The sequence below is a fragment of the Periophthalmus magnuspinnatus genome, chromosome 10, assembly GCF_009829125.3.
Source record: "Periophthalmus magnuspinnatus isolate fPerMag1 chromosome 10, fPerMag1.2.pri, whole genome shotgun sequence".
NCBI lineage: Eukaryota > Metazoa > Chordata > Actinopteri > Gobiiformes > Gobiidae > Periophthalmus > Periophthalmus magnuspinnatus.
The window spans coordinates 30,518,279-30,544,501 of record NC_047135.1 but is presented as its reverse complement, the minus strand read 5'-3'; the positions used below and the strand labels follow the sequence as shown (position 1 = coordinate 30,544,501).

General features: G+C 38.7%; 4 protein-coding genes across 7 annotated transcripts; 1 reads left to right on the top strand and 3 right to left on the bottom strand.

The window, feature by feature from the left end:
- tmem255a (transmembrane protein 255A) lies at positions 1 to 10,878 on the bottom strand. 2 transcript variants are annotated; one of them, XM_033974019.2, is made up of 11 exons: positions 10,804 to 10,878; positions 6,841 to 7,224; positions 5,847 to 5,989; positions 5,295 to 5,357; positions 3,836 to 3,925; positions 2,752 to 2,817; positions 2,563 to 2,651; positions 2,329 to 2,400; positions 1,779 to 1,941; positions 1,307 to 1,453; positions 1 to 1,231 (listed from the first exon to the last, which is right to left on the bottom strand). In XM_033974019.2, the coding sequence occupies exons 2-11, from the start codon at positions 6,896 to 6,898 to the stop codon at positions 1,088 to 1,090; spliced, it is 1,035 nt and encodes a 344-aa protein (XP_033829910.1). In that variant the 5' UTR covers positions 6,899 to 7,224; positions 10,804 to 10,878; the 3' UTR covers positions 1 to 1,087. The 2 variants fall into 2 exon arrangements, with proteins under 2 accessions (XP_033829910.1, XP_055080597.1); XM_055224622.1 differs by lacking the exon at positions 2,329 to 2,400.
- Positions 8,651 to 12,824, top strand: atp1b4 (ATPase Na+/K+ transporting subunit beta 4). Its single transcript, XM_033974016.2, has 9 exons — positions 8,651 to 8,794; positions 8,905 to 9,042; positions 9,389 to 9,605; positions 10,589 to 10,717; positions 10,848 to 10,952; positions 11,216 to 11,418; positions 11,809 to 11,865; positions 11,955 to 12,047; positions 12,111 to 12,824. Exons 2-9 carry the CDS (start codon positions 8,944 to 8,946, stop codon positions 12,270 to 12,272), a joined length of 1,065 nt encoding a protein of 354 aa, XP_033829907.1. The 5' UTR covers positions 8,651 to 8,794; positions 8,905 to 8,943; the 3' UTR covers positions 12,273 to 12,824.
- A 244-nt stretch (positions 12,825 to 13,068) lies between these two features.
- Positions 13,069 to 19,155, bottom strand: lamp2 (lysosomal-associated membrane protein 2). Of its 3 annotated transcripts, XM_055224794.1 has the most exons (7): positions 18,998 to 19,147; positions 17,470 to 17,951; positions 17,276 to 17,395; positions 16,709 to 16,763; positions 16,458 to 16,628; positions 16,128 to 16,282; positions 14,207 to 14,345 (listed from the first exon to the last, which is right to left on the bottom strand). In XM_055224794.1, exons 1-6 carry the CDS (start codon positions 19,041 to 19,043, stop codon positions 16,143 to 16,145), a joined length of 1,014 nt encoding a protein of 337 aa, XP_055080769.1. In that variant the 5' UTR covers positions 19,044 to 19,147; the 3' UTR covers positions 14,207 to 14,345; positions 16,128 to 16,142. The 3 variants fall into 3 exon arrangements, with proteins under 3 accessions (XP_033829911.1, XP_055080769.1, XP_033829912.1); XM_033974020.2 differs by lacking the exon at positions 16,128 to 16,282 and having other exon boundaries at positions 13,069 to 14,345; positions 18,998 to 19,155; XM_033974021.2 differs by lacking the exon at positions 14,207 to 14,345 and having other exon boundaries at positions 14,546 to 16,282; positions 18,998 to 19,146.
- Positions 19,156 to 19,484: 329 nt separating this feature from the next.
- Positions 19,485 to 26,091, bottom strand: cul4b (cullin 4B). Its single transcript, XM_033974015.2, has 20 exons — positions 25,231 to 26,091; positions 24,796 to 24,911; positions 24,575 to 24,678; positions 24,404 to 24,473; positions 24,250 to 24,323; positions 24,006 to 24,168; positions 23,827 to 23,916; positions 23,360 to 23,442; positions 23,204 to 23,271; positions 22,594 to 22,712; positions 22,323 to 22,515; positions 22,094 to 22,198; positions 21,898 to 22,008; positions 21,735 to 21,820; positions 21,484 to 21,591; positions 21,294 to 21,407; positions 21,106 to 21,211; positions 20,841 to 21,013; positions 20,616 to 20,768; positions 19,485 to 20,441 (listed from the first exon to the last, which is right to left on the bottom strand). The coding sequence occupies exons 1-20, from the start codon at positions 25,661 to 25,663 to the stop codon at positions 20,346 to 20,348; spliced, it is 2,565 nt and encodes an 854-aa protein (XP_033829906.1). The 5' UTR covers positions 25,664 to 26,091; the 3' UTR covers positions 19,485 to 20,345.
- Positions 26,092 to 26,223: the final 132 nt, after the last annotated feature.

The window sequence follows — 26,223 nt, the reverse complement described above, 5'->3', positions numbered from 1 at the left end:
TTTTTTAACTAAGATTATCTGGGAAAAAATACACGGTGTTGAGGTTTAGCTGGTTACTTGCTTATGTTATGGAAGCTGCTGGCTGGTTTGTTGGTGGTAGAAGTTCGAAAAAAAATGTCTCCCATGACAGAAAACAAGTGTTTAATAAAATATTTTTTTCAAGCCTAGTCAGCGATTTTTAAAAATAAAAATCTATATATTAATTGCAGTTGAAATTATTGGGCTCATCAATGTGTGCAATTATAATGATCTAATGTGTAGTTCTGCTCAACTTCTAAATGAACCAAAATAAAGCAGAATATCATTTAGTGGTTACACTTTTCATTCAAGATGCATTTGCAGAAAATTGCTATTTGAGTATCTTAAATTATCAATAAAGCTCGGGATTGTGCCGTCCTGAATCTTCAGAATTTTCAGTTGGTGTAAAGTTAAACCAATGGAAAAAATAAGATGCTAAGGTACACAAAATTTAGCGCTCCTTCAAAACTATTCTGACACTACAGAGCGAAAAATGTTTTTATGAGTAGTGACCCAACAGCTTATCAGTTGTTCCTCTGCTTTACTTTTTAGCACTATGGGTGTATTGCATTGTGGTTACAAAAATGACAGATTGTGATCTAACCTGGACAAATGAGAATATTCAGATAAATCCTATACAAAATAAAAATAACTTCAAATCTGTGCTGATTGTGAGTGAAAATTTAACTAAGCAACAGGTCCACAACTGTACAGTCATGTTAACTGTAGAATCCCCTCTGATCTAAGTGAGTGAAAAGTTGAATGATTACACACTCCGTGATAGTGTGAAAGCATTTACAGAATGTGACGGCATCAGGCTTGAATGACTGTGACATTTCATTAAGGCATAGTTGACATCTGTAAACTGTCTTTGCTTACAGGAACAGTAGTATGTTCATTAATATGCTGTTTATGTTCTGGGCTCCTATAACCAGTGTCCCAATATTCATACTCTTGATTTCTTGAGCTGGTCAAACAGTTCACCACATGAGACTCTCTTTACAGGTTTGGGGAAATGCCTAAATGCATGGTGCTTTTCTTCCAGTGGCCATAGAGAGTCTTTGCCGTTTTAGGGGCTGTATGGTGGGGGTTTCTCATCTGGGTGGTTGTGAGGAGGTGAGTAACGAGGAGGGATCATAGTGGGCCATAGATGACTGGCTCCAGATTGAGAATCATCCGATAAGCCCGAAGAGTCAGGGAACACATAAGTCCCCTGCAAAAGACAACATTTTGAGAGCTAAGACTTTATTAAGAGTAGAGAGTTAGTAGATTGTAGAATGTACTTTACCTGCATGTCATAAGCTGTGTATGGTGGTAGGCAGGGGGCAGTGTTGCGATAGGAATTAAGTGAGTTGGATGGAGCGGGAGGCTCTGCTGGGATTGACGCTGTGATAGCTTCTGGTTCAGAAGTACTCTCTACAGACATGGAGGGTGTCTATGAGAGAAATTCAATTCCATTAGGTAAGGACAGTTATTTAGGCATATAATTAACATGTAACATTCTTTGATTAAGGGCAAGTACAAATAGGTCTAGTAGTTCAGGATAGGACTATTTTTTAGGACTATTTAAGACAAGGCAAGTCCAAATTTGTACTTTTAGACAAATACTTAATTCAGTCACTGTTAGACCATGCAGACTGTCCCAGCAGCTTTTTGTTACAGCTGTATAAAGAAGGACTCTAATCTAAAGCAAAGCACACTTTGTACATTTGCAGATACATTTGCAGAATGTTAGCTATTTTAACGCTAAAACATCTTACCATGTCTTTGAAACCTCCCAGCACAGCAGCAGTTATGATGCCCAGGAAAAGAGCCACAATGTTCAGGATAGTGGCTGACCAAAGCAAGTGGTACAGATGGACCACATCTTGGCAGCCCTTCACATCTGTGTATTCATGGTAGCCTCCATGAACCTCCACACGGCTGGACCAGTGGATAGGACAGAGAGTACAACAGTCAAGGGCCAAGGTGCAGCAAGGTTGTCACATTATTCTAAACATTGTTATCGGGAAATGGACTGTACACAAACAGTGATTTATGAATGGGATCCAAACACTACATTTCTATTTCCATTTGAGAGTTGAAAGTAAGTAGCTTAAGCTTGGACATATGAATGAACACAATAATGCTTGGTAAAACAAAACCAAAATCTGCACATGCATTTGAGGTACATGACAATTTGTCAATCACAAAACAGTATGACATATTATATCTAAAAAATATATAAACATATAACAACAAAAAAACAAAACCGATTAACTAATGAATAATAATATGACCACTCATGCAGGTCTAGAGAAAGAGACCTACTTCCAAATCATGGAGGATTTCCTAAATTTTTTCAAAACATCTTTATTCTGAAGTCCCATAAGAGGGTGCTCTCTGAAAAAGTAAAAAGAAAAAAATGTTCTAATACAAAACAGTGTAAAAAGTTGATCCACAAAAACTGCACAGTATATGAAAAATCAAATCAAAGTATCACAGCAAAGCAAGCAGCATCTCACTGTCTTAAATGTGTAAATGTGTTTGTAAAAGTAGACCTACTTGCCACAGTGGTACAGTTCACAGCAGTAGCAAGTGTTGCTCTTGACTCTGAGGTTACAGGTTGTTCGTGATGATGTCTGACAGGAGACCTGCGATCAAAAGATCTGTTAGACTTGCACTGTATAGATAGCTTGAACATACTAAAACCAACCAAATGATTACAATTGTATTATAAAAAATAATGTTTACCTCTCTGTCAGATGCAGTCTCACTGAAGTGATATGCACAACGACCAGCATATAGAGGCCTGAGGTCCTAAGTATAATAAGGCTTTTAATGAACTGCCATTGACTTGATAAAACACATTAGAGAATGACATAGGTCAAGATTATATATGTTTGTTTCTTTCCAGGTATTAAAACTATAATGAAGAAACCGGGATCATTTGACATTTTGTTCACTGTAAACTGCACTATTGATCAAAAAAGGCTTAACAACAGAAGCAGGTCCGTTAATTTCCTGTTTAAAAGTGCAGAGAGACTCCACCTCTTCATACTGACATTTCACTGTAGCCAGTGGTTGATTTTCATTGATATATTTTTATTACTGAAAAATGGCAGTGAAAAATGTATGACTCAGCATCTAATCAAATAATTCAAACGTGCCTGAATCAATCGAATTATGACACAGAGTAAACTTTTAACATAGTTAAAAGCTCTTAAAAGTCTGTTTTACATAAGTCAAGAAGCTGCTTAGTCTATAATTACTGCAGACAATGTTGCTAGACTGTAATATACAAGGAGCCGAAAACTTTTAATTCAAGGCCAGACATGGATGATGATTATGATGGTGATCTCCATTATTTCCAGCTAATTGTTTTTAGAGTGCATTAGAGGTTTCCTGTTTTATGTGCTTTGCATCAGAAGGGATCGGCTGATTCTCCAAGAAAATCCCATTGGTGAGGGTGGGGCTCCTTTCCAACCGCACTTTGTGTACTGTCTTTTCAGAAGGGCATGCATTTAACTATGTAATTCTGAGACTTAATAAGATTTGATGAAAAGCACAGATACCTTTTTCCCAAATATAAGTGAAACCCATATTGATGATTTATATATGACTGAAAGGTTTTTATTCTGCACTTTTCTCTTTTAATGTTAATTTTATGGTGATTATTTATGTTTTGATGTGTTTGTATTGTGGTTTTAATGTCTTTTTATCTGTAAAGCACTTTGAATTACTTTGTCTACGAATTGTGAGGTACAGGTAAACTTGCCTTGCCTCAGTTTAAATGTGTTATTTGCTTAAATTAACTGTTACTGTAACTGATACTTACAATATGTCTTGCAGCAAAAACACCGTCTACAATAGCACAGCAGAAGGCAGCGACCACACCGAAACTGATAAAGACAATAGATGCCACAAGCTGAAAGACAAACACATAATAAGGCTTCATTTCTTTGTTGATTACGTTCACTTTGAAATGACAACACCTGTGACTGAGTAATGCCAACACTAAAAAAAAAAAGAATCACACTAGACTTGATTGTGCTGACAGAACATGTATTGGAACGCGAGCACAAAACCTATTCATAATGTTCAAGATACATCTAACTCAACAGAAGTGCCTTTCTATGTCTTCAGATGTAAACCTAATTTATAACCTCCTACTTTTTGCACAGCTTGAATTGGGGGCTGTAGGTTGAATAAAGGACAACAGGAGCTGGAGCTTTCACCTTGCTCCTGTCCAAGTCTGGCACGGTGCCCAGGTCCTTGTGGGCACTGCAACGCTTATTCTTCCCCATTTGCGTCTCTGTCCTCCCCTCACTCCTCAATGAGAGATGGTGTGTATTCAGTTACACATCACCCCACCCTGTGCAGCCACCCTGGTAACATGCACATCCGACATAGAAGATCCAGAGCTTGCACAATATAGACTTACATACAGAAGTTGCTGATGAATGTATGGAAATGTTGCATTTTGAAATACGTTTGATAATAACCTTTATGACGGCTTGAGACTTTCATGGTTGCTGGCTTCTTTGGTGGCTGCTATTTGGCAAAAATTGGCACACTGTTTCAGGCCAGTTACACCATGTCCTTACTGCTACTGAGACATCCCACTCTTTTTTTGAGTTTGGGGTCAGCAAATAGAGAACTAAAGAACTATAACTATTACCTTCCTGACTTGTGTTGTTTGAGTTACTGAATCTTGCAACTTCATATCTGTATCTGATTTCATTTTCAATACAATTTAGATAGTATAATTCATATCTGATTCAATATTATGGAAGATAACGGCTAAATGATACAGTGATCAGTCTACCGATCAGACACATTTGATATAATCAGGACACTTTGTGGTAATACAGAGCTCACAGAAGGTAGGGTGTACAGTGACAAACTGGATTCCATTGAGATAAGCGCGTTTAGACTGCAGTATAATGGAAAAAGATGTCATAGGGCAAACTCATTCCTTACTTTGACCACGACAGCCCAGCACTTCCCACCCCTCTCATCTGTAGTTTCCTTCCCTACATTCCGTCGTGAACATGGTCCGTCCTCCTCTCCTTTCACCCGTCTATTTCTAGCTGCATCACCAGTCCAGCTCCAGGGATATTTTCTCTAATACACAAGACAAACCTCCAGGAGTTGTGCAATGATCATAGTTGGCTAAATTCTATAGCAAAGTCAATTCTATCTTAAGGCAAGTGAGACTCATCTTCTAAGTTCTTCAGCAAAAAAATGAAAATTTATGAATCCAAAAACAATGTAGATTATAAAATGCATCTTACCATTTGCCTCTTGTTTTCTATCAAATGAGCACCAATAATCCCCAGAAATGAGCCAAAACCAAGCTGAAAAAGATGAAAAAAATGTGTTATTGCTTTTGTTCATATCTGGTGCTTCTTCAAAACATGCTTGGACAATAAAAGTATAAATGTTTATTTCTGTTTACCTTCTCTCATCAAATAATTTTGCCCACTCCGTATTTTCTACTCAGTGATAGTTACTAATGTGTAACAGGAAGCTTATTTTTATTACTAGTGAATTGTGTGACACATACAACCAATTCTCACATATATTAAATGAATCCCTGTCAATTTCAATTCCAAAAATATACAGTAGGTTACTTTTACATGTTAGTTCTTATCTCTCTCAAATATAATGCTTAAAGATGACTGCTGTGAAGTAAACTCATTCATGGAGCAATACTAGACTTCACTTAGACACTAATGATGGTGATGCTGAATAATGAATGTTGGTCAAAGTCACCCCTTAGAGACAATGGTTTATTAGTTTGGGAAGAGCTCACTTTCACAGTGTCAGAGCTGCTGTGCACTCACTATGACTCCGGGGTAGTAGCCGCCCACTGTGATGTTCTGTGTGCGAGTGGTGGCAGCCAATCCAAACACAAGTATGAGCACAGATACAATGAGCAGCATCACTGTCACAATAATGGATTTCCTCTTCCTCCTTTTGAATGAACCTGAAAAAAGCAAATAACATTGTTATGTGGAGATATTTGTTCATTTGTTTGTAGGCTTGTAGGTTTGTTTGCCTTCAGATTTCCCTTAAATGGCTATTCTGTTTGAGCATTTGGTGTTAATTTGCCAGTATTTTATAAATTGTTATTTTATGTATTTATTTATTTTTCTTAAATTGGTCAAATAAAACAAGCCAGGGCTGTGAACTGGAAACCAGGTGATAGAGCGTTACTAATGTTCTTTTCTATTAATGATTAACTGAGTAATTTTCAAAATTTAACACTTCTGATCGTACTTAACACTAACAGAGAAGGCAGCAGGTTAACTGAGTTGAACTCTTGCCCCACACAGCCTATATAGGTCTAGTAGGCCTAGTGTAGAAATTTCATTAAGGAAATAGGTTTGGTTCTGTGGTGGCACATTGTTGAATTTAGGCCTACACGTGGCTTTAATGAGGACTGTTCTCTAGGTTGTTTATATGATATCTAATGCATCTGATGGCTCACGTACTGTCTGCTGATTGACAGATCACCATGACTGTGAATAGCTCCCGTACAGGCCGATCGGACCATACGACAGAGCAGAGGAAAACACTCTGCTGGAGGAAAACACTCTGCTGTCATCGTCGCTGCACCTGCAATGACGCGCTGCGGCCAAAAATGGTGATGCAACGAGTGTTTTTTTTCCGTTTCAACAAAGACACAACAAAGACCTACAGCCACCACTAATATTTTAAGTTATAATTTGAACAATTATGAATATGCTTGTTAAAGTGGCCCATATAACTAAGTGCGTGAGCTCACTGAAGCGTGTCCAGAGCATGCACACACGCGCTGACCTTGCACACACATACCCATGCTTGTCTCGGAGAGCGAGAGCCCGCTGGACTGCAGGCTCTGGACAGGGGGCATGCTGGCAGCTGGACCCTTCTCCTCGGGGGGTTGAGTAGCCTACTCACGTAAACTGGAGCGCAGCGTAGGAAAAACAGGCTAATTGTTTACAGTCGTGAGCAGACGCACACGGCGCGTCAGTGAGCTTTGGCATCCTCTGTCTGTCCGACTATCTCCGTTCTTCAATCGATCCGTGATTTGCATCCCTCTGCCGCCGCACACTCCCGCACACTCCCGCACACTCCCGCTGGCTCGCTGTTGGTGGTGAATGATCCTCGGCTTGGATGTGGAAGGCTGTAGTCACGGCTGCTGACTGTGCCTGTGTGCGCATGTCACTGGTTATAAGACTGAAAATATAGAGCATTCGTTATTCTTTACAGTTATGATTGTTCATTATCCAGTGTAACCTTACATAAACAATGTTTAGAAAAAATAGTTAACTTAAGTTTAGGCCAAACTTTGCCTAATTTGCGCCTTAGAAAAGAAAATAGATAGACAATAGGCACATCCAGGTAAACCTGAGAAAGCAATGAACTCTTCAGTTCTCAGTGGGACCAGGTCATTTGACAGGGATGGAGGGTCAGTCCTTATTTCAGTAAATTTTGAGCTTTCTGGATGGAGAGTGGAAAATGCTGCTTTTGCTTATTGATTGATGACAGTCCCACCAATATTTCACAGAGGACATGGGGTACTTTTCCAGATAAATTGGGGTGCAAAATAACTGTGCCATTAAAAAAACAAATAAGGTCTGTTGCGTTTCTTGATTTGGGCTATCCTAAACGTATAGGCCTAAACAAAGTTATTTTCAATGTCAATATTACAAAAATATCCACACGAGTTTAACCTTTCCTTTATCTTTTTTCACATTTGGGAAACGTTAGAAGTCATTCCAGTGATGGATCACAGCTGCGCCTGAGCTGTCAAAGCAGACCATCACAGCAGAGCAGTGATAGAGCGCCCCCTGCTGACAGCAGCAACTCGTGACACCGGACACAAAAACTGTTCCACAAGATTTCTGTGAAGTGATCGCACTACATCAGCTCTCTAACACGATAATACACACGCATCTGAACAATGAGGTAAGTAAAATACAAGATGATGCAGGATGAGATCCAAGATTATTGCTAAAGAGCTCTAAAACTATTGTCTGCAAATATGATGTCTGATACCATTTGGCTGATGAAAATGACTAACTTTCATGTTAGTGGAACTCGGCTGGTTTTTGCCCCACAAATTTTATAGAAGCTTTTTCCATGACGCAATTGCTTCTTTTCATGGTAAAAAAGCTCCCCCTCCTCTTTACACAGGGGACCAGGGCTACGTGAGGGGACTGCAGATGGAGAGGGGATGAGGAGCTCCTTGAGGTCCACCAGAGCAGTGCTTATGGTAAGCAGCTGCCGCCAGAGTCTATAGGGCTGCTGGTGTTGGCAACAGACATCAGTATGCATGCATGTGCATGAACATCACTCATGGCTCAAATACTTCTTTGGTGTCCACTCTCAGAAATAGCCCACACTCAATAAAAATGTAAATTGCACTTGTTTTATTATAGGCCTGCAGTAACACATTTGCTGACCAATTGTCTTGTGTTGGAAATAGCAATAAATATTGTATTCAAATGTAGGCTTACCCAAGCTTAATAGACAATGGGTCATGGTGTGTGTTCAGAATTCAGTGCCGCGGCCCAGGTCACTCACTGCCAAAACGTTTCGTGAGGAAAAAAAGTTATCCCACCCCCAGTTTCTCTCCCACTGCTCAGCCTCCATTCAGTACGATGCGCGCCTAGCTGAAGGAGGTTCTTCATTCAACACCTAAAACTTTCTAATGAATTCTCCAAACACTTTTTGACGTTCTTTTTTACTTTTAGGGATCAAAGGTGCTTTGGCAAGCACAAAAAACTAAACAAAAACACTTAAGGTATGTTGTGTCTTTCCATTTTCTTATATTTTCTCAGTGTCATGTTTAACCTTACAATAAAAATGAGGAGCAATATGTTTTTGTATATTTAACAATATTTGACTTTTTAGAGAGGACTGTGAGGAGTACCTTTCCTTTTTGTGGCGGACATGGAGCCGACCCCCACAGAGGGAGAAGCAGAAGCTCAGACTGAGCAAGTTCAACCTCCAGAAGAAGAAGTGAAACCAGTCAAGCTCTCGAGAAGCCCAGTGAGTCTGCACATGCAACTGTTCATTAGCCCCGCTGTTGATTGCTTAATTTAAATGTGAATATAGGGTGAAAGTGCCTAAGTCTCTTGAATACTGTGTGGTCAAGGTACCCTTCTGTTCTGCTGCCTACAGCTGTGGCAAGCAGGAGGGTCCAGGGAGAGAGGTCACCATTAGACTCAGAATATACTAATACAATGTATAAGACAATGGGGCGTCTCGATCCCAAAACTATGGACCATTGAGAAGTGAACTAATTACATTTGTATAGCATATAGCACATAGCTTAACTCAGTCAGGCTGACCACATTGCAACTGAAGGTCTTTCTCTTCTTCTACTTCTTTTCAGCCACTCAAAGTAATCCTCAAACATGGCCAAGAGCTGGAGGAAGAGCAGGAAGAGTTGGCTGAACACCAGCCACTAGAGCAGGAAGACCTCAACTTTGAACGATTCAAGCGTAGACCATTACCTCAGAGGACCCTTCACCAGAAAATTGATGACTTGAAGACATACCTGTGGAATGCAGAGACCAAGGAATTTATGGGCCGCTCTGGAAAGAGCTGGAGTGAGTTAATATAATTATTATATGTAATTTAATCAATAAGATCCATTAACATTGTGCTGAGAGCAGTTGCAGTGGTTTGGTGACTGTACATCTCTCTCTTCAGTTCAGTGACAAGAAAGCTCACTGTGTGTGAGTCATGCACAATGTTTACTTAGGTGCATGGACAAGTCGGACAGTCCCGACAAAAACAGACTGCCTGGGGACATGTCCGCAGCGGGACTGTACTGTCCTGGGCCTTGGATTGGACAGAAATCAAATTCCTCTGCATCTAACCATGCTCCTCTCTGCCTCTTTCCCAAAGCCCTGGCGAGTTCACCACTGAACTTGCACATGCACTTCGCTCTTGAGATACAATATTTTTATGTTTAAGATGTTAATAGTGGGACAGTTAGTTGATATTAAGATGCTGTGTGATGTAAATGCATTTTGCATTTCTAGCCATAAGTTCAGATAATATAGCAAGATAAGGCCAATATCCAGCCCACAGCCAGTTGGAGCTCTAACCAGAGTGCACACACTTGTGCAGCATGGGGCCCCTGTGCCTGAGGAAGAAAGGACCTGAGGTTGAAGTCGGCGTTGTGTGTCCTGTGTAATAAGTGACATAATACCAAAGTGGGGTGATTGGGGCTCCTTGGAGCTGGCGGGGCCTCTATGGCTGCAAAAGACCTTCACTACGATGGCAACCGGAGGTTCACTCTGTTCCTGAGTGAATGGACAGCTGGGAGAATTCTCACTGAGCTTAAACAGTAAGGCCTTTGTCGTTACAGAGATGCAAGGCTGGCTACGCTTAGTCCCCTGTGAAATTGCCTGCACAGCAAAAGCTATTACATTTAAAGCACGTTTAGCTTGATTAATTGCTAATAGAATGTTAGTCAAATTGGCCACAGTACTATGTTAGTTAGTTAGTTTGCTGGGTTACAGTAGGGCCGTATATTGATTAAAGTACATAACATACTAATGTAATTTTTTTTTTTGTCTTTTAGGCCTCATCCTACTTTTCTATGCTGCACTTTATGCATTTCTTGCAGCCATGTTTGGAGGCTGTGTGTTTTGCCTCATGTGGTCCATTAGTCCCTATCATCCAACTTACAATGACAGAGTGATGCCACCAGGTAAATATAGTACAGCCCCCTGCTTAGAGATGTTTCACAAATGTAGTTGTGTTGTGTTAACTTATCCTTGTGTTCATTGCTTGTACCTGGGTCTCAGCACAGTTGACTGTCTTTGCGTCTCCACTGGCAGGTATGACGATGGCTCCACACCTGGAAGGTCATGACATCCACTTTAACGCCTCTGAGCGAAAATCCTGGAAGAAGTACGCACGGTCAATGGAGGAACATCTAAGACGTGAGTCACAGAAAAATAAGATTGTAACTGTAGACATAATAATCATAAAGGTGGGAGGTCTGGCCTGCCTTTCATTAGTATTTTGCAAAGCATGCTGGGAAGAAAGCCTCTTTGTGATCAACCTTTCAGCACTCTTTTTCACACCCTGCTTTTGTCTGACTTCCTTAACCAGAGCCTCAAGTTTGGCAGGGCATAGGGTTTATTTACGCCCCTCCCCTTTTGTGGGCCCATCCAGTCACCTCTCCTCTGTGCTTCACTCCCAGCATACAACGATGGAGCTCAGGACAGGAAGAATATCCGCTGCACACAGGATGGGAAGTATTTCATGCAGGACGACCTAAGGGAGGATGAGGAGAGGAAAGCATGCCAGTTTAAGAGGTCTTGGTTGGGAGAATGCTCGGGGATGCAGGACCCCCACTATGGCTATTCTCAGGGAAAACCATGCATCTTACTTCGAATGAACCGGGTAAGACATGTGGCCTAAAGCTGGCATTTGACATGAACTTTCCAAATATTAGTTATTGTTACTAATTTGACTAACGAAACACTTTTTCTGCATGTGGTGCATGTGGTCATCTTACACAAGTTTTGTGGGCCTATTTTTTTTTCTATTTGTACCCTATACTTATTATGAATTAAAATTACATCTTCAGAAGTTAATAATATGCACACAATAAAATTAACTATGGTAGCCAATGAGAGTTAAACTGTTACTAGCCAAGGCATATATCAGCATTTTACATTGTTTCAATGTTAAGCCATGCTGGTGTTGCTTTTCTAAGTGCTGGCATAGTTAAGTGCAGTAATATCAAATATATAAATGGGAATCAGTTACATAATCATGTCTTTGCTGTAGATTCTTGGATACTTACCTGGGGAAGGGAAACCAATAAACGTGACTTGTGAAGTCAAGGTACTGTTTTCTAATTTAGATCTCATCTCACAGTTTGCCAGCAGTATTTAAATACTTTTCTTTAGGCCTTTTTTTCCCCTTCATTTTAGAAAGGACCACCTGAAGCCCTTGGACAACTACAGTTCTTTCCAAAGAGTATTTTTGATTTGAAGTACTATCCTTACTATGGAAAACTTAGACATGTAAGTCAAAAAATATTTGCTTAAGATGTTTATTATGCTTATATATTTGTGTCTTGTCTTTAGGTAAACTACTCGTCACCAGTGGTGGCGGTGCGTTTCGGCTCAGTGCAGTACGACACACCCCTTCAAATACAATGCAAACTCAATGGAAAAGGCATCATCAATGATTCACCCACTGACCGCTACCTGGGCAGTGTTACCTTCTCTTTGGTGGTCGGAGCATAAGGCGAGTCCATCACTGCTAACACTGCCTACAACACATCAAAGCACAACAACATGGCAGCACAAAATATCTGTTTAAGTTTAAAGCATCTAATAGTTGTCTGCCTGATCAATATTATACTACACATTACAACTTTTTCTGCCTTTAAGAAATATCTGCTGCTGGGTTTTAGAGATTAGCTCTCTGTGTATTGGCACCTTCAGTCACAAATTCACGACCATGACTTACAGTGAGTTTCAGCTCATGTCTTTAATAGAAATATTAATCTCACTAGCCCGATAGTTAATATATCTGACTATGCAAATTATTGTCTGACCTGAACATGCATAGATTAGAACCTTTCTTGATTTAAGTTTGTAATAATGTGGTTTTATTTGCACGTTTGTCATGAATTGGACTAATTTGTTTATTTTCAAACCCTGCATATTTCAAGAACTCCATGAATGCAAACAGGACTTGTACTGTACTTACACAGTAAATAATAAATACTGCAAATACTTTTACTTTATTTTTTTCAGAATATAGTATTGTTTGTAATAAAGATCTATAAGTCATTCGTTGTCCTCTTTTGGAAAAGTCATTTTAGGATCAATAATGAATAGTCTTTATTCTGAAAAAGGGAATAATGAACAGTGTCTGAGCTGTTAAGTTTAATGTGACTTTTACAACCACTAAGGCCTACCTGTCTGAGGTCAGCAAAAGTTGTGGTCACACCATGCTCCCTTGTGACTTTTTAAAAGCATAGGTCAAAGTTTACAGAGCAAGTTTAGTTACAATCGTTAATTTATAAAACAGTCATACAAAACAAGAATGAAACTTTATTGAAATTGTCTCCCATTTGTGTTAAACAAGCATATCTTTGCACATTGTCCAGATGGAGACAACCTAGCAAGCAATGCAGGAGGCACAAGCAGAAGATGGCCCGTCATAGGTTATTACATTAGTTAGCTCCGTATGTTAGGTGCAATCACACTCTCACAAGGTGAAACAAATAACTTTAGTACTTTCAGATATTCGTCACTTTAACAAAGAAAATGTGCAATTTAGCGGAAAAATCTCCCTCATGGAACACAACCGGTCCCATCGCTGATAAAGTGACTGGTAAAATATGTCCCTTTTATTCCAACTATTATTTGAGCATCAAATGTTTTAATTACATGATTAACAGCTTAAGAAATGAAAGTGATTTAGTCACTTACTCATACATTCATCTCATTAAAATGTTGTCATTCATTTCATACAAGATTCATATACACATATTATATTACAGCATTTTTTTTTTTTTTTTTTCCAGAGCCTTATAGGGAAACCGGTGAGCCAAAACAGATGTTCTTGTAAACATGCAGTCTAAAATCAAATCAGTCATTACATTTGAATATAATCAGTAAGTGGCTTTGAAGCTATGGAATTTAGGGGGAAAATTAAAAAAAATAAATAAAAGAAGGGGCGACAGGATAGAGATAAATTGACTTCTGGTGATACGAATTCATCAAATGGGAGGGGGAAGGAAGGAGCAGGGGTTGTTTTATTTGGGGAGTATGGCACATGGGAGGGATTATACGGACTGGTAACCGGTGCGGCTCTTCCTCCGGCCAATCAGATAAGAGATAAGCACAAGGATGATTAGGAAGCTGAGGGCCACGCCCACTGCAATGGGGACCAAAAAGCTCAAATCAGAGTCCAGGAAGCATTCCTCAGCTGACAGACAAAAGACAAAGACAGAGTAGATTAGTAAAAAGCGCAAGAGATTGGGATAGGGGTTACCCACAAAAACAAGCAGTGTGGCATTCAGGGGTAGAAGGCATCAGGAAATTTAGTCAAAGCAGCAATTACAAATTCAAACATCCTCAAAGAAATGTAAGATTTCAACATGGCACAGCGCTATACATAAACACTACAGTGGTCATAATTAATTGAAGGCAGCATGTCAAATTAAAAAGACTCATAACCGCTGGCCATGTTTCTCTTTCTTCCGATGAAATAGGCCACCAGAACGATAAGAATGAGAGCAAGCAGGGCAACTCCGACAGCTATGGGAACTATGAAGCTCTCCCCAGCAGGCATGCAGTCCTCAGCTAGGGTAAAGAAAGCACAAGAGTGAGCGTCTCAGGAGGTTAATAAATAAGGAAAATACTGAAAAAGTAGGAATCCAAAGTAGACAGAAGCCTGTTGTTAAAGTAGGAGAAAAGTAACTGGACCATAACTGGAACTGTAGAGGATACAGGATATTTACAGGACACTGGGCAACACAATTCAAAGTAATTATTTCAATGAGTTTTCATTTTCAATCCAGTTTATTGTATTAAGAGTGGAGATTAAATCAGCCATCCTGACATTATTCTTTAAGATCATCTTGCTGCACAATTCCCTTTACATTTTTTTTTTTTCAAAAAACACAGCTTCAAGACATTTCAATATAAGAAATAGGTAAGATCTAAAAGAGCTACAAGAAATTAAATGTATGATGGTTTGGTTTATGACTTACAAAAGTCTCTTAGTGCTGCAAAACCATCAAGTGAAATTAAGGCAGAGTCAGCATACAACAAAATCATCTTTTCAGAGAGTAACTATACACACACAACAGGCTCCACTCAATATATTACGCAACATTAAAAGGCATACAATTCCATTTGTTCACAAGTACACATCCAAACTCCGAGCTCTAGTACACGCCAGCTGTCACGTGGTGCATTGTCTTACTATCTTAAGAAAACAGTTCTTTGGAGGCTGCACTTTACCCTGACTATTCTGAACTCTGCAACAAATTGCTTGCCAAATTACCAGATATTATATTTTAGGGAATATTAAGCCATTTTTATTCTTATTAATCAAACATGGCATATTTTTCTTAATATCCAACATTCCAATATTTAGGCTTGGTCTTTTAAGCAGGTTGAAGTGAAGCTACAAGATTTAGAGCACAAAGTGGCCCTCCCTCACACAAAAAGAAAAAAACATGATGGCATATATTTACTGCAATAAACAAACTTAGTGCAACAGAATTACTTCTCAAATAAGCTGAAAAGTGATTATCCACACAATAAGCAATCCCTTTTCAATACCTACAATGCCAAAAGTACTAAGCTAGCAAATAAAACAGCTGACCTGAATGATTCAGCTTGTGCAAGTGTGAGAAACCTTTTAACTGACATTTAACTTGTACTTTTGGTGGGGCACAACGATCAGGTAAAACCAGTTGCTTGGTGGCCTCTATTTAATTCCACCTTGTACATTTGTTAGCACAAGGTTAATTGCTAAATTTCCCATGTATACAATAAAGCTGTACAAATGCCATGTTTCCACCTGCTCAGCAGGAGAAAACATTGGATCATCTCCTCTCACCATATGGAATAGGCCATCACAACTTTCTAATAACACAGAAGTGAAACGGGCCTTTGAGAATGGCGTTTGTTAAGAGAATTGGAGCAGAAAATGCTTATGTGTAATATTAACATAAAACAAGGGGTAACGATTCATTGTGGGACAGTATACTAGGAGAAAATTTTAAGCCATATTATTCATGAAAAAGAGATCACACATTAAAGGAAAAAAAAAAACAAAAACAATAAAAAAAAAAAAACAAAAAAAAAAACCACAAGACAGAAATGAGGACAAACACTGGGTAGACAAGATTGGTCCTTGAGAATTTAAACAAAGTGCCCGGCAGCAAATACAGGGCTATTTTTTTTTTTTTTTTTTAATAATCCAAGACCATTCATACTTTAGCAATCTGTTGTTCTCGTTTTTGATTTGACAAACTGCCAACAAAAGCTTTTCTTTGTTTGATTTCATTGATAATATATGCATTATTAATTTTTGAAAGGAGAAGGACCATGCTTGGAAACCCTGACACTGACTGATTACAATTGGAATTAAAGAGTCTGATATCCAACATAAGTTTTTCTTCGGCCAATCACATAAGCAATCACTACAATGAGAATCAAGCCAGCCAGGGCTGCGCCAACAACGATTGGGATTAAGATGCTGGTGTCATCCAAAGAACACTCCTGGGCTGCAGATAAAAGGAGAATGAGTCACAAGTTGCAACATATAGTTTGGGGAGGCAAGAGGTTTCAAACCACTACTTCACATTTATATCAAACAGTATAAATAGCCAAATACAACACAATACAGCATATCAAGTTAGTCCTGCATAATGGTAATATAAAAACCTGAAGACCACCTACCCGTACTAAAAGACTCCTTTTTGACTCCAAAAGGCTGCACTTGGAGTTCAAAGGTGAAGATTGTCAGCTGTTTGGTGATAGTATAATTCTGCTCCTTGTTGCACATGTAGGAGTTGCCAAGAGATGCTTGCCAGAGGGTCAAGTTGCTGTTAGATTCTGTGAATGCCACGCCTTCAAGACAAAAAACCAAACAGAACATGTCACATACATGAAATCTGTGAAACCATAAAAAAGTGACAAGTCAAAATTACCAGAGCTTGTCTTTCCAGTGGCATTTAGACCATGGAGGCTGAACTTCTTTGTGTCCTAATACAGGAAAAAGAATATTGGACATGTCATTTCAGCATGTTTAATTTTTCCTTTTCATTTCATAAGATAACATATAGTGATGCCTTTCAGGATGTCAATTTTTTGGGGTACCAATACTTGAGCAATACTTGGTTTTCAGTACTGGTATCTGAATAATGCAGATGAAGATACTGATAAAGTACCAATCATTATCTAGAAGAACAGATAATAAGAATTATAATGTTCATAAATTCAATTTAACACAATTTATTTGAAGAAAAAAATGGTTTTCATTCAATATTTCATAATTTTGTCATCAAAAAGAAAGATTTTTGGTACTGTACTGACATGGTACCCAGCCCTAGTCACTGGTTACGATTAAGAGGTTACATCATGTGATTTTATTATGTGTAGGAAGCCTGAATATTGACCAATTAACTACTAAATCATGATTACCATGAATGACTTTTTAGTTGTGAGGCAAATATTAAACGAATACAACTAAAATTAAATGCAAAGTAAAGACTTACATTCAGGAAGGTTAACTTGAAAGTCACTGTGTCTGCTTCTATCAACAGCTCACTGCTGTCCTCTCCACAAGACCCAGTGACATTAGTTTGGTTTGATTCAAAGTTCATCTCCTCATATTTCTAGGAAAATACAAGACAGTGAGTAGCATATCAAGCAAAAACGCTGAGAAATGTGTTAAATAATCTGAACTTACAACTCCTTGATAACCATAACGAAGACCAAACTTGACCATCAGACAGGTGACATTGTCTTTTTTGACTTGATAAAGATGAGTGGTGGGACTAGGAAGAGTTGGGGCAGGGGTGGTGGTGGTAGTAGGGACAGCAGAAGTGGTATTTGTGGTAGTTGTGTTTGGAGAACCAGTCGTGGTAGTTGGAGCCGCGGTGGTGGTGGTGGCGGTGGTGGTAGTTGGAGCCTCGGTGGTGGTGGTGGTGGTAGTTGGAGCCTCGGTGGTGGTGGTGGTCGTGGTAGTTGGAGCCTCAGTGGTGGTCGTGGTAGTTGGAGCCTCAGTGGCGGTTGTGGTAGTTGGTGCCGGGGTGGTTGTAGTCACCTCGGTTGTGGTAGTCGTTTCAGCTGTAGTAGTCGTGGTAATTGTAGTTTCATCTATAGCAGTGGTGAGCAAAGTAGTAGTGGCATCATCCATGTCAGGATCATCCATGAGGGAAGTGGGATCAGCTGCACAAAAGACATTTTATGCATACTATTGAAATATACAAATTTTATCACACAAACTTACTGTGAATCTGTTTTTTATGTGAAAACTGTACTGAGGGGAAGAATCTTGTGCAGGTCGTAGGCTAAACTCATAAAGATAGCCACTTTGCCACTCAACCAAACTAAAATTTACTTCTTCAAAGATTTCTACTATGTCCCTAGTACGCACAATCAATGGCTGAACACCTCAAAAACAGTTTGTGATAAAACCGGTTTGCTGTAATAAACTTTAAATTTACATAACTACCACATAATTGCTACATATGGAATGGTTTAAGAGAAGTTGGCCTTAATGTTTTGGCCTTAATGTTTCGTCCGACATTAAGTGTCACGTGAGTGACTTACTGTAAACTAAACTGCGAAGTGTGGTGGAGCTAGCAGCTAGCTACTTTAGCCCTGCCTGTTCTGTTAATGTTATGCGTTGTGTAGCCCTTTGTACGTTGATATAATGTAAAATAAAAACATATTTGAGCTGTGGGTATATAGAGCCATTATAATAACATATTACAAATTTAAAAAAAAACATCTATATCTCAAAAAGTGTAAAGGTTAACTAGCATTTAAAGGCTAGCATCACTGGTTACACAAACTGCAACAACTATTGAATTAAGTTAGGGTTAACCTTACATCTAATTAGATATGTCAATCTAAGACAATTAATTTGTTATTTAATATCCACACGAGCTTCTTTAAACATTTACTGATGTCACAACCGTTTTAATCCCGGTGTTACGCAGGTGAGCATTAGCGCGAGGCTATCAGCAGTTTCACCATTACGAGAACATTCTTTAAGCACAACATAACGTCAGAATATTACATAATCAATATAGGTTTGTTGTATGAAGTATCCGGTTTTAGCCGTAGATTTAAGATATAGACAAGAAAGCATGAATCTCCAGATATCTGAACCGACAGCGCCGCGGCCTCTTCCTCAAAAGTTCGTGTCGGTTCGCACTTGTTTATAATGATTCAAGCAAACACAAGACAAACAAATCATGTATACGTACCAAGGCCGATGGCAAGAAATAACACAAAGACAGCATAAGGGGACATGGCTGGTCGTCGGTTAGAAGAGATCTATTGTGGAAAGAGCTGACAACTGCTTGAGAACAGCGGCGTCGGACCAGGAAGTAGGCAGCAGTCATATGACAGGGGGCAATGTGTCAACCTGAGAGGAGGTGAAAACACTGATGTGATTAAGGCTAAAACACGTGCAAAGATTTTGTCTGCTGTCTTACTTAGATGATACGTAAAACCTACAGATGAATTTAATCAGGAGCCAAGGCATTAGTTCAGCTTCTTGATCATTGTTTACTGTTACCAAAATACCCCACCCTTTGAAGAAGTAGACGACACCTGCACAGACAATATTAAACCAAACTCTCTTCTCCTTAACTATTGTTTACGGTGTTTATAATGTTCAGCATTTATGTCCATTTCTGATTTTGTATATACTTTTCATATGATTTGGCTAACAGTAAACACAATAAGCAAAACAATTAAATCAGATCTTTTAATCTGAAGCAATAATCCTACCAGACTGAAACATTGGAATATTGTAATCCATCGTTTAAGACCACTCACACTTTTCTGCCCACATTAAACAAAATCAGCAGTCCCCACCAAGTGACCATCAATGATTCTGCTGTTTGACACAAAGGGTACAGGGGGCACAGTTCTTGTGCTTACAGAAGCTTTAAAAAAACAAACAAAAAAACATAATACGTTGAGCACCGCATAAAGCAGTAAAAGTATACTAAATGTAAATTCCTGAACTCAATTAGGCAGTGCAATCCAATCTACAAGTGCATCTTTTGGCACGTGGATTTGGCTGTTCCTGATAATAGGCTATGTTTTAAATTACTTTACTCGCATATTTGAGTCAATGCAAACCAACAAACAACAAAAATCCATTCAATTGCTGTACATTTCACACCACTCGAGGAAACAGGCACAAGTTTAATTTTGAAAGTGAGGGACAATAAGAGCATTGTTAGATGTGTCAGTATTTTCTTAATGCAGAGTAGCCAAAACAAAAAGTGACCGAAGAGCATACAATTAATAAGATCTAAGGTACAAAATAAATATTTTCCCCTCCAAAAGAGCAAATGAAACATCTGTTTGTCTTTGTCCATAGTATTCTCTCAGAGGCACTGAGAAATGTGGACATTTTCACTTTTCAGTGGGCATGCAGTCTGCAGGACCACTAAACTCCTGGCAAAAGCTGTATCCATTCAGTTGTCGGTCGCATTCTTGAGGTGATCACCTTGACTTTCCAGTAGAGGAAAAAGATTTGAGACCGATGTTTGAGAACAGCTTTAGGGTGGGCAATATATCGCTTTTCAGTGTTTTATCCTAAGCCACATAGTTGTACTGGTTGGAGTTTTCCTTGTCACGTTCCATATAGTCCCTGTCAATAAGAGACTCTATCCTCTTCTTCAAATCAGCAGGCTGAAATAAGAAAGTATGACTGTCATTAGCTAACCTGCTTAGTGGTACATAAAAGGTTGAAAAATATACAGCACATGCAAATAATGTTACAGTTACAGAGTTACAGTAGTATCCTAGAGCAAAGCAACTATTTACAAGTTTTCACCTAATAAAATATTATACGCCTTAAATTACCTTGACTGGGAACTTGAGTTGGTTGTAGACTTCAGACATTAAGAGATTATGGCTCAAAGTCTTGCGCATTTTCATGATTCTCACAATGGCTGCATCAATCTGATACTGCCGATCCTGGAACACTCTTTCTGTTGTACTAGCCTGCTCCTCCACCTGGAAGACACATCATTCAGACCAGCTACACATTTCAGTCTTCAATGCAGATTAAATTAATGAATTGCATACAGTTTCTTTCATCTGGATCTGGTTTATTTTTATCCTGAAGAGTTTGTGTCTGAAGTCATCATTGCAGGAAAACTTGTCTCCGTCCTCCACATCTTTGCTCTTTGGGATTTTAGTAAGGACACGGGCTTTTCCACATGCCAGTGACTGTAAAGTCCGACGCAACTCGCTGTCCTCTGGATTTACACAAATATACAATTCGTTTAAATGTGAAAATCTTATTTTTGAAAAAAAAAAACAAAAAAAAAACTTTGATGTATACACATACCTATTCCAGTTGCCAATTTGATTTCCTCCAAACTGAACTCCTCTCCTTCATTAAACATCAAAAGTACTAATGTTTGGAAAAGTGACACCTGGAGCTCCTTCTTTCCCTTAAGATAAAAAAATAAACAAACTTTTACTTTAAAAACACATTTTAGCATTTGTGTTGAAAATGTAGTGTGCACGGCATACCTCTTTGAATTCAGCTTTTAGAACACAATGCCCAAGAGTGGATTGCCACTGTAGCTTCCTGCCACTGTGTTTGCCCAGGTAGAATGTTTTAAAGATTTCCTGCAATTTCACCATCTAGAAGAAAGCAATAATAAATTAGATAAATCTAGAACAAAATATTTAAAAAATACTTAAAAGGCTCAACACAGACCTCAGGGGGGAGGTGCACTTCCATTGGCACATAGGTTGGCCAGTAACCCATAGTGAGGATGTTCACTGTAAGCTCAATGTTGCCAGGAATATTTTGGCACTGCATGTACTAAGGAAAGAAAGAAAATCACTATCTGTACAATTTGCTTTGTTCTGTTGAGTTACACGGAGTAAGATGGCACAGAACATTCTATAGACCTGGTGTGTCAGGTTTTTTTTAAATTGTAAACCAAAACCAAAAGAAGGTGATACCTGTTTGAACTGCACCATGATGTCTTTGGACAGCTCCATATCTTTAAACATTCCTTCCAGCTTGCTTGTAAATGCTGCTCCACATTCTTAAGATAAGGAGGTAAATGTATGACTATTACAGTGTTCTTTGTTTACAATCAGAATGATGCAGCAGTATACTGACCATGTTTCAGCTTTGACAACATTGATTTCTCAGCATCCACAGAGGCACTTTTTCCAACTAATAACCTTTTTGCTAAATCCTTTTTATAAAAGGCTTCAAAAACATCCTTTCCTAAAATGCAAACACATTTTCATAGTCAAAAGTCAATAATGTTGTAATGCATTATAAGAATAATTGACAAAAGTAGTTGACATACCATAAATGAATCTAAAGATTATCATAATCTTATCCAGCATCTTCTCAAGCTCCTCGTCAGTAGCCTCTTTGTTTCCTGCTCTGAGTTTTGAATCTACATGTTTTGCTGCAGAAAAATGTTAAGCAATGAAAAAATTTTCTAGTAATGAATTTAAATCTTAATACAAGACTCTTTCTTAATGTAATAGCATTCTTAATATAAGAAAAATCTTAGATTTCATGCTGCAAACCTATAAGTTCAGCAGGCTTGTTTGGTCGCTTGTTGATAAATGTTTCAAAGGCTTCTTTCATGGCATTGACAAACTTCTCATTCTTCATGAAGCATACATCGATGATGTGGTCTACTTTGTCCTTGAAGTCCAATAACTCTTGCACCATTGTCTTATCTTTTTCAGGATTTATTACAATTGTGCTACCAAAAGCCTTTGCAGACAGTAGAGGACATAAATGAATATGTAAACAGAAACCTTTGATTAAAAGAAATGGATTAGGTTAAAGTACCTTTATATATTCTATCCAGTGCTGGAGAAGGACCTGAACACCGCCACGCACTCGACTGAAGAGTTGGTAGAGAAGAGACAGATCCTGGATTCTGTTCTCATCAAGTAGGTGAGTCAGCCCTGAGGATTTCATCAACAAATAGTGGAGAGGAAGCACCATACGAACAGTGGTATCCAGAAAAAATGGCTGGATCAAGTATTGGCTCAAGGATATTGCTTCAGCCAATATACCGGTTTGGGCTTATAAATTCATGGTGACCATTCACTGGTCCAGAACATTCCACAATAATGTTTGAACTAATTGCTACAAAGTAGTTCTGTAGTTACGCAGTTATATTACACAAATTGTTCAGCTGGCTTATATGTTATTTGTGCGTTATGGAAAGACATTATTTTATTTTCAGTATCTGCACTGGTTGATATAGGCAAATACTGAAAGCTTAAAGTATCAACATCAAAATCAGAACTGGAAGAGCTAGATTGATGCATCTCTTAAATAGCACTGCTGATTCTATTTGAAGAATGACACATGGGGAAGAGGAGTAGAAATATGTAACATGTTTACATAGTAAAGCTACACGCCTTTTTTGTTTTTGTACAAAGTGGAGTACCTTTTTGCAGTGTAGCTGTGAGATGTTCACCAAGTAGCTGCTTCTCCACAGTGGCAATAAGTGGTTTTCTAAAATAGAAATAAAATATAGGATATAAGTAAGGAAAATAATCCAAATACTCATTTACAACCTCATACACTAAAATATTTTACATACTGTGTGCTCTGATCCAAGTACGTAATCACTCTGTCTGCTTCCTCCTCTAAGCGTTTGTTCACATGGTGGAGGTATTCTGGCACCTATAAAGACAGTAAGCATCTCTTACAATAAAAAAAAGTATGAACAGTTTCACCAATGCACAGCCTTATCCCTAAATAAGTCCCTACATAGATTTAACTAGGTGACTAGCTGAGAAATTGGAAAATATGTTCTGCAGTGTTGCTCCTCAAAACTGAGGTCAAATGACTATACTAACTGCCCAGATTCTAATATCAATGACATTGAAAGGATGAGGCCACATTGTTGTGCTTGGTTTTATTCAATCTAAAACAAATTGTAAAAAGAAAAAATATGAACATGAATTGATATTATAAAATTCATTGATTGTAAACCTGGTCATTCAGAACTCTGGTAGTCAATTGAGTTCTTAGAGCACCTGAACAAGCAGAAGTTCTAAAACCCACCTCTCTCTCCTGCATTAATCTCTGTCCTTCTGCAGCATACAGGCGATTTGTCTCCTCCAAAAATCGCTGCTCAAACGAGTCTTGATAAATCTATAGTGAAATGGTACATGATCAGCCCGTCTTTAGTATATGTCTATGTATCACTTTCAACAAAAACAGGACCACCCATGTCAAATTACCTGAAGATCAGAGAGCATGCTCAACAGGCTCCTAAGAAGACTGCGATCAATGGCTTCACCATTACGTTCCCTTTCAATGAGAAGCAGAATCCCATCAATGGTTTTACTTTGGACTTTCACATCACTGATGATGTAGAACCTGAATAGCTCCAGACCCATATCCCTTCAAAACAAAAACACATTATTAACTTCACTCCATTTTGTAAACATAATTGTTTTTTTTACTGCAAAACCCAAAACTCACCAAATTGATGGCAACATGGAGTTTTGCAAAACATAAGTACGGTCCAAAAACAAAAATATACTCCTAATCATTATCTGTGAAAAAAGTAAGTATATTTAAATACCTAACAGATCCTACATGGAAAATAACATATCAATCCAAAATAAATATATACCATTTGCCTGCAATGATCTTGCCAACATTTGTCAATTTTCTTGAGAAAAAGCACACTATCCAAGGCATCCGTAATAAAAGGTTAAGGCATTTAAATACAACAATCTGCACAAACTTTCTCCATTATTGCTTTATGTAGAAAAATCTTCAAACAATTATAGTAAAAGGATATTCTCTGAACTGATCAATTTGTGCCTTAATGTGGTCTTCACACACCGCCCGTAGCTGCTTATAGAGTTTGGCAGAGATCTTGTGGGAACAGAGATTCTCCACAGCCTAGAGAAACAACATGACAATCAGCAGGTTATCATGGTGACATTTATTTTACCAAGAGCATATTCAGAGGCCTCTCTTTGAAAACTAAAAAGATTATTAAGATTTATGTTGTGATACCTGATAAAGTTCCTCTAGATTGTACTTTATTGAAGTGCTGTTCTGTATGGCTTCTACAGCCTCTTTCAGTTTCTGCCATGTCTCCTGAGTGTAGTTCTCTGGCAATTTGGGCTTTTCTGTGAAAAATAAAAATAAAAATAGTATGACGTAACTGTGCATTCAAGAAACCCATTTGTTTGCATGCAAGTTCAAAATGTCCATATTGACCAAAAAAAATTACAAAATACAAAAGAACTAATGAACAGTTATTAAACATTGGTTTGTATTGTAATTCTAATTCTTAAGACGAGGAGTCCTGACTGCGCAGTGGGCGTCTGACACATGCTTATTGAGCAAAACTTTTCTGAGACACCATTCGCTGCATTTGCACAACTTGTGAATTAGTTATTGTGTGTTGCTATAGTTATACAGTGAAACGAATATTATAAGACCAACCTTTAAAGTTCTTGATGACTAGTTTCTTAGCAGCTCCAGGTTTACTGCTGGAGAAGGTGGTGGAGCCTGCCCCTTTTGTCAGTCCGTTTGCATGATGCCCCACGCCACCGGGCAGAAACACTTTGCTTTTATTGTTTGAGCACGAAGCAGCAGCAGATTCCTCAGCCATTTTTGCATCCAGTCCAATGAAATCAAGCGAATCCTCAAAGCGTAACTTCTTCTGAATGTGCAGCGGGGTGGGAGAGCAGGAGGTCGGTTTGGGGGGCGAATGGGAGATCGTGTCGGCACTGTCTTCCCTCTCGGAGCAGTTTATTTTCCTCTTTTTCGGAGATGTAATGTTCCCGCTGTCGTTTTTGACATCAGTAGTCTCTGGTCTTGCCTCCTGGGTTGGCGGTGGTGGGGGATTAGGGGAAGATAAACCTGTTGGAAACATGAAAACCCGGGAATACTAAATCTTTACAGCCAGTCTTCTTAATCCAAAACTTCCAGGTATGTCCAGAAGGAACTAAATGTCCCAGAGTGTTTGTCTACGTAGTTGCGTCTCAGCAAAGTACTGTATCCAGGGATAAAGCAGACAATAAACTACAAACTACCACAGTACTACACTTGATCCTAGCCTTGTCCCTTTCTTGTTTTTGCTGGTAGAAAAAAAGATGGTTGGCTATTGCTTCCTCTTTTGCTAGAAACCTCGTTGTTTCTTGTCTAAAGAAAGCGGTTAAATACAACGTTCGTTAAACAAAATGACGCGCAAATGGAGTCGTACAACAGAAAAACGTCCCTTTCTCATAGATAGGCGTTCGCCGGTAAATACAGAGTGATTTCACTTGTAAAATCTGGTTCGTGACCCCACCGGAAGTACTTTGTACAAAAGCGCTTCTAGCGCACGTTTTTTTTTTTTTTTTTTTTTGTCGCACAGACAAACTTTTTCCACAAGATGGTACTATTTCATTGCATTTGATGGTAAACGTGTACTTCATAACTTCAAATTATGAT